This window comes from Phaethon aethereus (genome assembly GCF_964289735.1).
Source record: "Phaethon aethereus genome assembly, chromosome: 1".
Taxonomy (NCBI): domain Eukaryota; kingdom Metazoa; phylum Chordata; class Aves; order Phaethontiformes; family Phaethontidae; genus Phaethon; species Phaethon aethereus.
The window spans coordinates 203,205,551-203,221,168 of record NC_138575.1 but is presented as its reverse complement, the minus strand read 5'-3'; the positions used below and the strand labels follow the sequence as shown (position 1 = coordinate 203,221,168).

General features: G+C 37.5%; 1 protein-coding gene across 1 annotated transcript in view; it reads left to right on the top strand.

The window, feature by feature from the left end:
* Window positions 1–349: 349 nt before the first annotated feature.
* The window catches only part of PARP4 (poly(ADP-ribose) polymerase family member 4), a gene marked incomplete at its 3' end in the record, with an annotated part of 54,217 nt that continues 38,948 nt past the window's right edge, over window positions 350–15,618 (top strand). The window contains exons 1-9 of the mRNA XM_082014840.1: window positions 350–905; window positions 3,542–3,737; window positions 5,133–5,256; window positions 6,330–6,408; window positions 6,958–7,071; window positions 8,891–9,037; window positions 10,386–10,523; window positions 12,575–12,748; window positions 14,796–14,956. Of these exons, the coding sequence (XP_081870966.1) occupies window positions 780–905; window positions 3,542–3,737; window positions 5,133–5,256; window positions 6,330–6,408; window positions 6,958–7,071; window positions 8,891–9,037; window positions 10,386–10,523; window positions 12,575–12,748; window positions 14,796–14,956 (1,259 nt within the window). The 5' untranslated portion in view covers window positions 350–779. The remainder of the gene's footprint in view (window positions 906–3,541; window positions 3,738–5,132; window positions 5,257–6,329; window positions 6,409–6,957; window positions 7,072–8,890; window positions 9,038–10,385; window positions 10,524–12,574; window positions 12,749–14,795; window positions 14,957–15,618) is intronic.

Below are 15,618 nucleotides of genomic sequence, written 5' to 3'. Positions count from 1 at the left end.
TTTTAGCCTAGTTTGTCACAAATTACACACAGCTGATTTTCATTCAAGTTGTTTTACAGACAATTTAGATTGACACTGCTGAGAAAAGCCGCAGTCCTCTGCTTCCATCTCTGCTCTACCTCTCCATCACTTCCACTGCTACACTACTCTGTTTTGTCTTTGCCGTAGGCAAGAGGGTGAATTCAGTCAGAAAACAAGTCTGGATTAAAACTAGTTTTTTGGGTTTGGGGGTTTTGTTGTTGTTATGGGGTTTTTGTTGGTTGGGCTGTGTTGGTTTTAATCTGGATCAGTTGTACAAAGTTATTTTTAAATTTTGTGGGATGGTGGGTTTTTTATATTTACAGATCATAAATCAGTGAGTGGAAACATAAAAAGCAGTTTACATTCTTAAAAGAGAGAGTTATTTAATAATGATATGTGTGAAAGGGAAACTGAAAAAGGTTGTTCCAGTCTAAATTAAGATAATTCCACATTACTAACAGTGGATATTAACAGCAAGAGATCAAGACAAGAGTTTTGCAGTTAGTTCAAGCCATGACTTTACTGAAAATGTAGGTCACACTAAATTGTCCACATAATTTAAAAAAAAAAAAAAAGAGTAAAACTGATTAAGAGATGTTCTGGGTGGATTTGATTACCATGCTAATAAAACAGGATTTGTTTTGGAACTTCCTAGAGTTGCAAAAAATATATTTGGTGAGATTCTATTTCGAAGAATAGTAGGAGTGAAAGTTTTCTCAGCCAAAAAAAAAATTCTTCTCTCTTTTAACAGGAGGGCAATGACAATCTTTGCAAACTGTGTGTTCTTTATTAAAGTGAAATACTTACCCATTCAGGAGAAGACCAGGCTGAAAGCGTGCATAAAAGAAAATGGTGGAGTAGTTAATTTTGTGCTTAATCACAAGGTAAGTTCCAGATTCATTTCTGAGATGTCAGCAGGAAAATAGCAAGTGGTACAAGTATTGTAGAGTGTTAATCATGCCTTGTGAAATAAGAGCTGTAGAGATTATGTCTCCGTTCAATATTTAAACAGAAATATTCAGTTTACGTTTTTAATGCATCTGGCTCTGTAGTACTGAAATGTCACATAAAAAATTAAGAGCAATATTCTCCCTCCACAAAAGAACTAGGAAAGTTTTTTTCCTGCATAAAACCAGCATGGTATTTTTCTTCTCATCATCAGAGAGGGGAAACTCTGAATAAGCAGATGCATCACTGAATTGAATTTTGGTTATGTTATTGTTAATGCAAGCATTTGATTACAGAGAAAGGAAGAGATGGTTGTAGAGTTAGTAGTCTGTGATGCTGCAGGTTCGTGTTTAAATACTGGGTTTTAATTTGAATATATATTGAATATGCAGCATGGATAAATCAAGGAGCTTGTTTGCATGACGTGCACAGCAATGAAATCAGTGAGCTGCGTCTATACGGATACATTGCATGCCTAGGAATGCTGGCAGGGACTGTGGCCAGCTGGCGTGGCTTGGCCCACACCTATACTAGTGAACTCTCTTAGTCCTCAGGACTGAGTGTTCCTATCCAAACTGCCTAATGGGAATGGTCATGGTGATGTTCTGTCTCCCAAACCATGCCTGGAAACTGCGAGGATGTGAGTTGGCAGAAGCTAGAAGTGTGCTGAAGAACATGCTAATGCCTTAACAGTGTAAGTATTCACATGCCAGTGCCAGGGAATGGATTATCTAACTTAATAGTGAAGGCATAGCACCTTGTCAATTCTGCCACTTGAAAGTGACATTTATTTCCTCCCTTCCATAGCTAGTAATTATGGCAAGTTCATACATATTGTCATATTAGAGTGCTTACTTCTAAACCACCTTGGGGAGAAGGTAATACATCGTATTATGATCTTCATTTTTTGTTTTCTGTATATACAGTTTTTTAATTTTGAGAAGAGTATGATTGAGTTAATTGCTCCCTCTCACCCTTGTGGGTAGCATTTCCTAATATAACACTGTGTGAGTTACTTTAAATCCTACTGTTATATATAGCTCCCATAGATGATTGCCATTTTACAAACAGTAGAAATTGCATAAGTCATCCTCAAGAGTCTCCAGTTTAAATTGTGCATTATATAAGGTGTTGACATTGAAGGAAAAAGAAAGGAATGTGTGAAGAGAAGGAATATTGCAGGTACATAATCATCTTGTTCTGAGCCCAGCAGTTTCCTGGTGACTGACAATGCACATCTGCTTAGGAGAGAAAGTGAAGAACTGAAGTATAATATATCAAGGTCTAGGAAAAGCATTCCAAAGATGTGACAGATTTCTTTGCGCTGTAATCTCAGGATATTCCAAGATGTGTTGACACATTACTTTTTGGTGGCTGTGATTTTGTAAAGAAGCAAAGGGAGGACAATAATTAAGGCTCACATTTATCCCATCAAGCTGCTGATCTCCAGGTATGATTTGGAGAAATTTCCTCACCAAAACAATAGGCTTTAAAAATATCTGTGCTAAAACACCCTAATTATTGAAAATAGCAAGTGAACTAAGAGTTAATGCAATACAAATATGTATTAATTGAAATCTGTATTTTGAATCATCTTTATAAATACTGTGGGTAGAGAGATGTTTCAATATGTAAAATTTGTGAGCTCTAGGATGCTGAGAACAGCTAGCAAGTGGCCAACCTGTTCAGGGTAAATCTTGCCCAAGATTCAGAAATTACATTATGATTAAAGATTAAGAAGAACCTCAGGACAGATCTGGGCTCTGCTGTTGTATCAAGGAGGAGCTCTTATTTTTTTAAAGCTGTACTTTTGTCATATGTGACAAATAAAAGTACATGCATTTATCATCCTGTTTGAGTAAAGTAGATCTAATTTCATTCTGATGTAATAACCATTCATTTATCTGTGCCCATCAGTTCTTAATGCTCAATGATAACTGTTCAAGGTGCAAAATCCACTCTTACTTATGACCATTTTATTTGATTGACTTCTCTAAACGTTTTTATTTTGTCCTGACTATGCAGAAACTTTTAACTTTCAGCATATATGTGATTCCAGTAAAACAGTGTAGGATTCTTTATAAGGCTACCAAAGCTATGATGATTATTCATCATTCTGCCCAGCTTTTTTTTTTTGTTGGTTTGGGTTTTTTTAACACTCTTACCCCAAATAGCTTTGGGTTTGTACCATATTGGCCACAACAGAACTTGGCCCATTATTGGACCTCCTCTGTGCTGCTAAAAGCTCTACAGAACATTAGGCACCTGGTCACCTTCATATCTTCATAGTTACTGTGGAAAGGTGGACACACGCTGAAGATTGCCGTCTTTTAGTTACGCTGAACTGTCACCCAAAAGAGTTCTGCTCTCTGCTGTCTGTGGATGAAGTGCAGAGGTATCATTTTTCTAAATTAAATGTTTCAGTTAAAATATGGTCCAAAAAGGTTATGTGTTCTTTAAATGTTTCCTTTGGACTCCAGGATTGTACCAGTATGAATTGCAAATAAACAGTATTTGGTTTAATACTGTATTTATGTGTGCACAGCAACTGTTATTGTAACCTGTCTTTCAGAGTACACATGTTCTTGTGGATACTGCTGATGTCCTCAGCTGTCATGATCTAAAAAATATTCAGAAGTATCAGATCCCTGTTTTATGTGCAGATTTCATTTGGAAATCAGTTGAAAAGGGGAAGCTTTTACAGATTGATGCATATAAGGTTAATAAATCACAAGACAACACTTCTGACCAAAGGCCAGACAGACAGGGTAGGTATATTTGACATATTTATTCATGTATAAGTTACTTCAGAAAAGAATGTTCTAGAAGATTAATATTTAGAATAAGCTTTTAAGCAAACAGCGACCATGGAAACTAGCAATAAAGTTGAAGAAAAAATTAGAATTTGTCAGAAAAGAAATATTAGTTCCATTCTGTGGAGTCTTTCCACTGAGTTGGGGGGCTTTTTTTTCTTTTTGAAAATTCAAATAAGATTTGAAGTTGGAAATGTGGATAAAATATTAAAAATAACAAAAAAGCTACTCCAATATCTGTCTGTCTTTGACTCCACTGGAAAAAAAAATGATAGTAACCTGGACATTTTAGTTAATTTTAACAGAATGCTGTGGGTTTTCAGTGCCTTTGTATGAGGAAGTATTATGTTTTGAAGTCAAAATTATGAGAAAATAAGGTAATTAACAAACAGGCTAACATGTGCTAGAAATATTTAATGTGACATAATTAATGCAGAAGAACTTCCAGCATTCCAATATGTAACGTGGTTCAGATGCAAACAACTATAACTCTGTGTAGAAGGAAAAAAGGCACATGTTCATTTTAATACTGTGAGACAAGTCAAAGATTGTGAAAAGAGGTGAGAAAGATAATTCTATTTAATGTGTACAGTCAGCAAAAATTAAAATCCTGAAAGTTACTAGTGTTTTAATTCTCTTTTTTCTAGTAACTGAGCTTTTATTTCCTTCTACTTTTGCGTCCCTCACATTTTGCTGGGTGCTAGTATTTCCTTTAAGTATTTTTTTAAGTAATTACTTTTGACATAATACATAAGAATGAGAATCAGGACCCCTGCATTAGTACGTTTGCTGTGTCATTGAGTCTGCTAGACAAATCTGATTTTGCACAGCAGAGGCCGTGGGCATGCATGGCTGAAGCTGGATAGATCCATTCAACAGCAATCCTAAATAGTTTAAGCTAAAAGTAAAACTGCATTCATACACTAGAAAAAAAAAGGCAAACCAACCAACCAAAAACCCACAAAACCACCGGGAGCCATGGAGGCATAGTTTTCAGGCTCTGTGGTCAAGTGGCACAGTCTAGCCCTCAGCTACGTTGCCCTAATTCTTTTTCCCCTTCCTGTCATAGAAGTCAGGGTGGCGAAGTACCTGGAGGGAATAAGCCCTGGCATAGCCCAGCGCAGTACTAATTCTAGCAGTGAGGCAGCTGGGGTAGTTGCCTTTCAGTACTTGACTCCATGTCCTGCCAGTTACACGTCTGAATATAATGTGACCTTAGAAGCTGTTAACCTTTCTCAACATGTGAAATATTTATGCATATTAAGTAGTAGTATTGTTTTTATTAACTATTCATAAGTTAAATTAGAGAAACCAGATATTATACCAAGTAAATAAATGTTTTGATTGCAGATGTGGAAGCCCTGTCATCTGCTGAAAATAAAAATGCCACAAAGGAAAATGAATACAACAATTCCAACCTTACTGTTATTGCAGACAGTGAGAGAAGAATTCAGTCCAAAGTGGGAACACTTAGGTAGAGTAAAATAAAATTAAAGATACATAGATTTTGATACATCTATGTTGATATTTCTATAAATGGAAAGAAACAAACAAAGCACTTCTCAGTCTGTTTCAGTGACTTCTGGAGGTGGCTCTCATTATCTTAATAATGTAATGGAAGATAAAATTATTCTTTCTTCATTTTCTGTATTCCATGTGTATGAATTTATAACGGCTTCTTTATTTTTTTTTCTTTTTTTTACCTTTGTCTCTGACTGTGGAAATTGATTTTACATTTTTCCATCTCAGTGTACACCTACAGTCCAGCTCCCTAATACATGCAAAGTTTCTACCAACTCAGCAGGCATATAGTATGGCTCAAGCTTTATGATTTTCTGATTGGAGCTCTGTTTATCATCACAAGGATTATTTTGTTTCACAATCCAGTACGATTCATTGTTTTTAGAAGTGCTGAACATCTTCTCCCGTGAAAATTCTTGGGAGAGCTGAACATCAAGATAACTGAGACTGCTCTTGGTTGATAGGAAAGCAGTATTGTATTGAGTTAAAGGAACAAAACCAGCTCCAAGAATCTGTTAACAAAATGCAGGTTTCTCTACTAGAGACTGCTCTTCACTCACAGGATAGGCATTTAGTTACTCTGTCGGAATGTACTAAAAGTTACACTTGGTCTAAAAGTCCTGATGCTGAATGACGTGACTACACATATGTATCCTAATGTGAAAGTCAGGAATAAGAGAGGAATTAGCCTCAGACAGCAGAGGTAGCTGACCAAGCTATTAAAAAAAAAACGCAACATGTAACCAGGCAAGGAAAATACATTTATTGTGTTGCTTCCGTAGTTTTTTAAAGAATGAAGATTGAAATCTAGTCTTCATCTTCAGGTTCACGCTAGACATTCTGGCCTGTTAGTGCAGCAGCTTGTCCGGTTGGGATTTCATTTATCAAAACTTTTTGTGTTATTTTACTGCTGAAAAATAGATTTATCTTCTTATATTCATTCTTATTTTAGTATGATGTTGCAGCCTATTACAGTACAGTATTTACTGGGCATATGTGATTTTAATTTCTCTGATTCCATTCCAGATTTTACAGTGAAAATGATCAAGATACTCCTTTTTTCCCCCAAGATTTTGAAGTCGCAAAATACAGCATCCTTGAAAAAGTAAGCCTTTCTGTTATTGTGAGAGAATGTAGGAGGATTGTTAGATGAATAAAAGGTTTACAGTTTTATACACATCAGCAGTAATTCGTCTATGCTATCATGTATTGCAGTGCAAAGAGGACTACTGAAAAGTACTTTAAAGCTTTCTGTCTCTCAGTGCAGCCTAATTCTACCCAAATAAACTGTAGTGTTCTCACCATAGTATTGCAGTACAATAATATGCTTGCTTCTGACAAGATACGTCATGGTGGCTGTACTGCGTTAAATCAAATTTTAACTTTAATGTTTTTTATTGAAAATCTTTCAAAACACAGAAATGATGGAAATGTACAGCAATCAGTACAATGAACCCCTCAGAGGAGCCTCTGCTTGGTACTACAATATAAATAATGAATAATTCTACTTCTTAGGCAGTCATAGTGTGTGGTTCTAAATGGGGTGAAAAAAGTAAGTAGGAAAAAGGGAAGTTCTTGGTGCAGTGTCATGTGAATGAAACATACTTAAGCAATAAATTTGGTGTCGGGTGTCTTTATTTATCTCTCCATTTAGGTTAACTCTAAGGAAAGCAAAGATTTTGTAGTTATTGAATTACAGTGTTCCCAAGAGCATTATGAGTTTCCATTTCGACTATATGCATGCTTCAGTGCATCAAATGGAACGAAGGTAAGAACCAGTCATTGACGTTACCTGTTTGTTTCTGTATCCACACTGAACATACCTGTTCCAGAGAGCTTCACATGCTTTCAATTCTTATTCACAAGCTAATCCTGAGACAGAGATAATAGGAGGTAATTCTGTGAAGCTTTATCATAAAAAGTTTGATTTCTAGTTCACTCCTCTACTCTGTGTGTTTGCTTACAACTTGTTCAGAAGAACTGATTTGGGACTCGGCAGCAACACAGCATGGTCCTGGATGCACCTGCCTCATACTCACATACATTTTGCTGGCAATATCTAACTGTGTAATGACATGTTTACATGTTGAAATGCTATAGCAAGTGATATTCTAGACATACTGTTGAGAGACAGAAAAGCTTGTCTTGAGGGCAGCCTAAATGTTATTTCCCAGCACACAAGTTTTGTATGCACTCTGATATAGCACTTGCAGTCTGTGTCGTTGTAACAACATTAGATTCCAGTCACATAATCATAGAATAGTTTGAGTTGGAAGGGACCTTTTACGGTCATCTTGTCCAACCCCTCTGCAGTGAGCAGGGACATATTCAACTAGAGCAGGTTGCTCAGAGCCCCATCCAACCTGACCTTGAATGTTTCGGGGGATGGGACATCTACCACCTCTCTGGGTAACCTGTGCAAGTGGTTAACCATCCTCATTGTGTAAAATTTCTTCCTTATATCTAGTCAAAATCTACCCTCTTCTAGTTTAAAACCATTGCTCCTTGTCCTATCGCAACAGGCCCTGCTGAAAAGTCTGTCCCCATCTTTCTGATAAGCCCTCTTTAAGTGCTGGAAGGCTGCAGTAAGGTCTCCCTGGAGCCTTCTCTTCTCCAGGCTGACACCCCAACTCTCTCAGCCTGTCCTCACAGGAGAGGTGTTCCATCCCTCTGATCATTTTTGTGGCCCTGCTCTGGACCCTCTTCAACAGGTTCATGTCTTCCCTGTGCTGAGGGCTCCAGAGCTGGCTGCAGCACTGCAGGCGGTGTCTCACCAAAGCGGAGTAGAGGGGCAGAATCACCTCCCTCAACCTACTGGCCACGCTTCTTCGGATGCAGCCCAGGAGACAGTTGGCCTTCTGGGCTACAAACACTTATTGGTGGCTCATGTCTAGCTTTTCATCCACCAGTACCCCCAAGTCCTTCTCAGCAGAGCTGCTCTCAATCCCTTCATCCCCCAGCCTGTATTGATACTGGGGGTTGCTCCGACCCAGGTGCAGGACCCTGCAGCTAGCCTTGTTGAACTTCAGGAGGTTCACATGGGCCTATTCCTTGAGCTTGTCCATGTCCCTTTGGATGGCATCCCATCCCTCAGGCATGTCAGCTGCACCACTCAGCTTGGTGTCGTCTGCAAACTTGCTGAGGGTGCCCTTGATCCCACTGTCTTTGTCACTGATTAAGATATTAAACAGTACTGGTCTCAAGATGGACTCCTGAGGGACACCACTTGTCACTGATTTCCGTTTGGAAATTGAGCCATTGATAATTACCCTTTGATCAAAGAAGCTGTATCAGGGATGAATTCTGAATAGTTCTATTGATAGAACAAATTATTCCAGCACACATTTAGATGAACCTATCTTGTCACTGTGGGTTGACAAGGAGACCTGTCATCCCTGATACAGAGCCCTGTGCTTGTTCTTCATGTCCCATGAACCGTCATGGAAGCACTGCTTTGCAGGAAGCCTGTTAACTCCAATGCAGAAGTTAAGTGTGGATTTTGAGCTGTTAAAGCAGTGTCTGTTAAAATTGATTCTTTAAGTCCACTATATAGTTTCTTTGACTAACTTTACTCTTTCAATTTACAGAATAATAAACAATTGGTAACTAATACTGCTGAAGAAATAAGAGAGAAGTACGAGACTTTTATTGCAGACTTGAAGAGCCAGGATTTCCTGCTCAGAGAAACTTTTCCACCAGAAGCAGAATGTTTAGCTTCTACAAAATTGCAAAAGGCTTGTACAACTTGCATGTTTACACTTTGCTGTCCTTAATGATTTGGTTTAGTTTTCAGTTTTCTGAATGTGGCAAGCATCTAGATTACAGTGAATCAGCCATAGGTTAAGGGAAATTGTTTATATGTAATTGTTTTGAAAAAAAATTTTTTCAGAATATTGAGAGAATGTTCCCAGTACTTAAACACATTAAAAACAAATGCAGTCATATTCATTATAAGTTTGGGGGGTTTTCCTCAGTAGATGCATTATCAACTAATTTGGTACCTAAAAAGTGATGTGCTAATATAGCAAACAGAATTGTTGTGTGATGTATAGCTTTGTCAAATTATTTGGCGCACTATACAGATGTCACAGGTTTGATGTAGATCATATTGGAATCAGTAACAGGACTCACCCCAATGGGAACAGCAGTTGGATTCTGCTCCCTGAAATACTCTTCAGACAATGTTTTTACTGCTATTTAAAATGGTTGTAGTGTGACAGAAATTTTTTTCCCATTTACGTTCTCACTGTACTTTTATCTATTTCTCTCTTCCACCATGGTTACCTTCTGTTATAGGGCACAACTGGCACATAGGTTATATCCAGCAATGTTAGAAGGTTCACATATGTCCTCTAGTGATCTCAGAAGCTGTGTGGTTGATGCCATATAAACAAGTAATATAGAATGTCCAAACTTGTGTGAGAATTGTTTAATGGTATAAAGTTTAATGACAGCTTCTGGAGTTATAGAACAGTGAGAAAATGCTCAAGTAAATGCTTTAATATTCCTCAGAAGAACATGAGAAAATCTGTTTTCACAATTTTTTGATCTATCGGTTGCACTGGTTTTCATGGCCTCTCTATTCTCCTGCAGCTTTGCTGCTCCATTTTTTTTATTTTCACAGGAGTAATGTATTTCCCACCAGAGCTTTCTGAACTAGAAATCTAGTGTCATCTGTTAGAGATGTTATAAAACACTGGCAATTTTGAACCATCTGGTTTTTCACTAGCTGTGCAAAAAAAGGAAATGACTGGGGTCTGCAGACTATTATGTCCATGTACCTGATAGTACAATGTACTGATAAAGATATCAAGCAAATCAACTTCTGTCTTCTCCAGGACTTTATGTCTTAGTTTTCAAGAGGCGTCATGGCCATCTGGCCTGCTGTACTCTCCACTTGAATTTATAAAAGCAAACCTTCCCTTCGATTCGATGGGGCTGAAGCAATTATATTAAGCATGAATGAGCATTGCGCCCTGTATTGTATAAGGGAATAGGAAAGTGTAATTATCAGTGAGAGAATTTCACTGCAATGACTTGCATCTTTGTCTTTTCACTGAACTGTGTTTATTTTAACTACAGTTACTTCTAGAAGAAGCCATCCATTCAAGTGCTATATGTCAGGAAGTTAGTGATTTTGTGGAATTGATCTGGGCAGAAGCTATTGGCCACCTGGATAGTTTATTACTTGAATCAGTAAACAGCATAAGCCTAAATGATGTAAGTTAATTCTTGTTATTCTGTGAGGATGAATATGTAAATGCTGTTAGAAGTAATTTTTTCCCAGCAAACACGTGTTTGTTTCAGATTGGGATTGGTAATTACACTTTTGATATTTCTGCACTTCAACAAATCCATGCTTCAGAAATTTTTATCTCAAATTTTGCTTTAGAATCATGACACTAAAAAACATGCTGTACTCCCTAGGGCAGATGGCTGTCTTTTCCATTTTATAGCAATTTACACAATTCTTATGGGAGGAGCCCTTCCATGAGGTAAGTCACATAAGAAGATAGTCATAGATGGCAGTACTCAGGTTATTGTCTCCTGCCAGTATATTTCAACCATACTTCGGTCAGCCATTCTTTTGTAATGGAAAAATAGTTTTACTTATAGTCCCTGTCTGTATTATCAGATGACACATGTAATTAACACACAGCTACTTGTGAAGGCCTTTGGATATTACAGCTGTTATTAAGAATAACTGCCTGTCCACCCCTTTGTTAAGTCTATGGCTCATTTAATCCCACTTTCTGACGTACCTCAATTCTTTTCCTTTCTTCCCTAGACATTTAAGAGGATAATGTTTATTCACGTAATTTAAGTTCATATAACTTAACAAATAGCCAACAAAATGACTTTGTAAGATGAGGATTTTGTTCATCTCTGTTATCACTGGAGGCAAAATTACCTGAAGATTATGCTGGCTTTAAATTGGAAGAGCTTTGCCAGTAGAAGGTCCCCAATTCTGGAATGACTTTGCCCTAATCTTATTACATGAAATGCACTTTTGATGCTCTTCAATTGATGTATGGTAGAAGAATATTCCTTTCACTTTTTGATGTGGATAATAATACAAATCTATATAGGTTCTGGTGAGTAAGTAGTACATTAGTAACATTGTATGCATGTACTTAGAGACAGTAGTGAGTGCATTGCATAAATCAGCAAAGATATAAGGAAATGCTGTTTGTGCTAACGAAATGCTTTTTATGAGGTGCAATTGTTTGGATATTAAGATGCCTAATATATTTCAGGTATATTTTGGTGAAATTTGATAAATGTTTGATAAACAATGTCCAGTCATTCGTAGCTTTTGCAAGAGCTGAACCATAGACCTAAAAGATCCTTTATCTCAAGGCATCGATCTGTAAGAATATGATAAAACTGTTTTCACTAACTCTTCTCACTTATAATTAATTTGCAAGAGAAATAGTATTTGTATTGAAAGAAAAAAAAAAAAACAGCTGGATTTTTGAAACACAATAATTAAGAAGTGGCTTGCTGTTCAGTTGGATTAACCCTACATTTTTTTCCCAAAGGCATTTGTGTGACAGAGACCAGTCTTGGATCAGTATTGAACTGCAGTAAGACATTGCAACGTGGCCTCTAATGTCAGCGTTTCACTAGCTGTTGCCTGTGGTTCATGTAAATTAAAAAGCATTTTGCCTTTTCCCTCCTGCCTTGAGAAGACAAAAAAATATAGAGTATTCTGTAAAAACTTTCAAATTGAGAAGGAATATACTCACACAAGTAAATCTATATCCCGTCTGTCTGGACAAACTGTCTAAAATTAATCATTACTTTAATTTCATCTGTAGGATGCACTTTATAAATAGGACTTCTACTCTGCTTTATGTATTTTAGAATGAACTAGTGCACTTAGACATTTAGTAAGAAACTCATTATCCTCTACTTTATATTATTTCATCAGTGCATTAAAGCTGACAATATGAATCAACAAGATGTTAAGAAACATTATCTTTCAATCTAATTCATATTCAGTTTTATTTCAGGGAGGTTGTTTTACTGTCTCTCAGTTCTGCTTGAGGTACCTTGCAAGGAGCCCAGTATAAGGGCAGAATAATATCCAACTTTTAAATACTGATTTCATATACTAGCTGCAAGAAAATGTTTTATGGATTTTGCACTATCAAGGGTTAAAGTTTTATTTCAGTGTGGAATTAAATGATCCATTTTCAGTATTTATTGCTTTATGCTCCTTCTGCATTTTGCGATAGCTTTCAGTTTAATAATCTCTTCTTTTAAAGGTGAGCAAAGCAGAAGGTATTTTACTCCAAGTAAAGAATGCACTGGATGAGGGAGCTGACGACATGACACTACAAGCGATGATAATGGAATTCTATCAAGTTATACGTCACAGAACTGAAGTAGACTATAAAGTTTCCAAAAAGCTGTTATCTAGAAAACAGGACCTGTGTCAGGTAACTTTTCTAGATTGCCAGGAAGACCTTATCTGCACTATACTACACCAGTTTTGAACATGCTTACTGGATAAATTGGCAGGATACTTTGCACAGCCAGTCAGTTTTTAAAAAAAAAAAAAAAAAAAATTGGAATCTTGTGAAGAGATTCTGGGGGTGGGAATTCAATGTTTTGAACAGGAAGACCAGTTGCTGTCTATGTGGTGACAGGAGTTTCCATTGCAATCATTGTTGTGATGGCATCTTCAGCTGGATCAAATGAGAATCACAGAACTGTTGCTGTCATCCAGCTGACCCGAACAACTGCTCCAGCATATACATAATCAGTTTCTATTGATTGTCTGAAACTATATACAAAATATATCTAAGCTATTTTAACTATATGCAAAGACTGTTCTGTGTACCCCTTCCTTTCCTGCATATGCAGGAACAGTTTCTAGAGACTATTTAAAATTAGCAATCCATGTATAGCTTGGTCTGTTCCTACTTCTAACATCACAAACTGCTTGGGGGAGCTCCCTGGACTGCCCGGATTGTTAGTGCAAGAAGTTAGTCAGCACATCTAAACAGATAACATCTTGCAGTTGGTCTAAGCACAGCTGGCCTGCCTAGGGGAATCTCCAAGGATCTCTCCCATAGCTCCCCCTCAGTGTTACTTAGTCAGTTCCTTCATTTTTAAGCTGGCTATGAGTTCAGTCAGTCGGGAGATCTGTTACTCTACTGCAAGTCGGTTCATTGTCTCATCTTTGCAGAAACTGGCTGGGAAATTCTCAGCCTGCTGTTGGGGATTGCCAACAAGGTGTCCTGTTTGCACGCACAGATGCAACCCTTGCCCCCAGCAGCAAGGGCTGGCTGCTCTGTAAGGGCAGGCAGACAGGGCTGGGGGTGAAAGTGAGCAAGGCCAGAGCAGTTACACCACTGGCAGCACCTCTAGTCCCACGGTACCCAAATAGGAAGAGCAGAGCGGGTGACAGTGACTGTTGGTGGTAGTAGCCATGGTCAGTCCAGATTGCCTCCTCATTATGGCATGTCTGTCAGGTCGAAGGTCAAACCAGGAATTCAAGTCCACAGGATTTGAAAGGCTGGATGCAGGCATATCAGCAACATAACTCATCCAAGAGACCAAGGGCAAGAGCCTAAGCTCAAAGGCCTCTCTTGAGCAAAGGAGTGGCAGGAATCTACTGAGTCTTCTCACCACTCTCTTTAAAGGCTCACAGCTGCACTCTCAAAGCTAGCCCTGAGCCCAAGCAGCCAGGCCCTCTGGAGAGGCAAGAGGCAGTCAGAGCTCTGACAGCTACATCACTCTTGTAACTATAGAGCAAACTCAAATTTCCTCCTTGTATTGTGATTATAATGTAAATTCCATAGATTCTGCCAGAGAATTTTTCTTTTGGCAAAGTATATCCAGAAGTCAGTCTTCTGTAAGTTACAAAATATAAAGGGGGAGGGGTAAGGAGAAGGAAGCTCCTTACTGTTCTAAAAGAACAAATTTTAATAGTGCCTTTAACCTTGGAAATCTTTTGATAATTAAAACCTTTTGACATTTGTGATATCAAAAAATTACTACGTCTCATACAGCTTTCCCGTGGCTTAGTGTAGCATTGCAGTGTTTTCAATGTTAGATATCCTTCTTTCTCCTGATCTGAGAAAATGGGTACCTTGTGCTACTGCCCTAGCTGGATAGTGGCGTCAGGGACAAAATGACAGATTCTAACAAGTAAGAATTTCCTCATAAGCAAAATCAAAATGGTAACCAAGCACAAATACTGGCTTGTGGAGCTGTTATGAGCAGGCTCCATCCAAGGCTTGATTTGGAGTTGTAAAGAAGCAGCTTAACACTATTTTTCATATACCTTGTTCTTCTGAATTGTTTTCATGGGATTCTACAGCTGTTTGCTCATGTTCCAAACTAATAAGTGGAAATGTTCTTTTGAGTATTCCATTTCATTGTTACTACATTGCAACTTTAAATATATTCAGTCTGGTTTGCCTGTTTCCTTAATTAAAATGTAACAAGTATTCATAAATTTCTGTCTGTATTTTCTAGCTAATCAGAGACATGCTTAATATACATGAAACAAATATGTCATGCCCAAACCCATCATCTTTGGCCAAATACCGGGCACTGAGGTGCAAGATTGAAGCTGTTGGCTCAACAAGTTATGAATTTCTCAATGTTGAACAACAAGTGTTAAAACACAACTACAAGTGAGTGTTTAATAGTTATGCAATGATTCCAGTAAAATTCAAGGTATAGTGCATAAAATACCTCTAAAGAGGACTGGATTATTGGGTTCTGTTACTGTGCAGTGTTGATTGCTCTAGTGGGATTGCAGAGCTGGCATATTTACCATAACATATACTAGAACAAAATAGGGGTAAATTTAAAAAAACATAAGAATTATAATATTGTCATTTGGGGAGGGGGATCTGTCTTTTTTTTTAATTGTGAAGGGCTGTCTATTTATACAAGCTGTTAATATAAGATATGTGGGGTTTAGACTTGTTTACTCTGTAAACAGTATTTATATTAATACAGTATTTATTTCCAGGCATTTTATAAAATAACTGGAAAGTAAACATAAAAGCTCTGCTGAGTAAAACACATGATTTTTTTCTGTGTGAATAAACTTGATGAGGGTGGGAGGGAATTCCTGATCATCTTTTTATTATGTACAGAACTTGCTGTCCCTTTTTAGTTAGCTATCAATTGTGTGAAAAAGACATATTTCTGGGAAGTTATTCTGCAGATTTACCTATAATTCTATTTAACGTTCTTGACATTGGCTTCTAACTGGGCACCCTGTCTCTTTGATTAATAAAATTTAAAAATGGGTAAATATGGAGAAATTAAAGAGAAGATGGTTCTA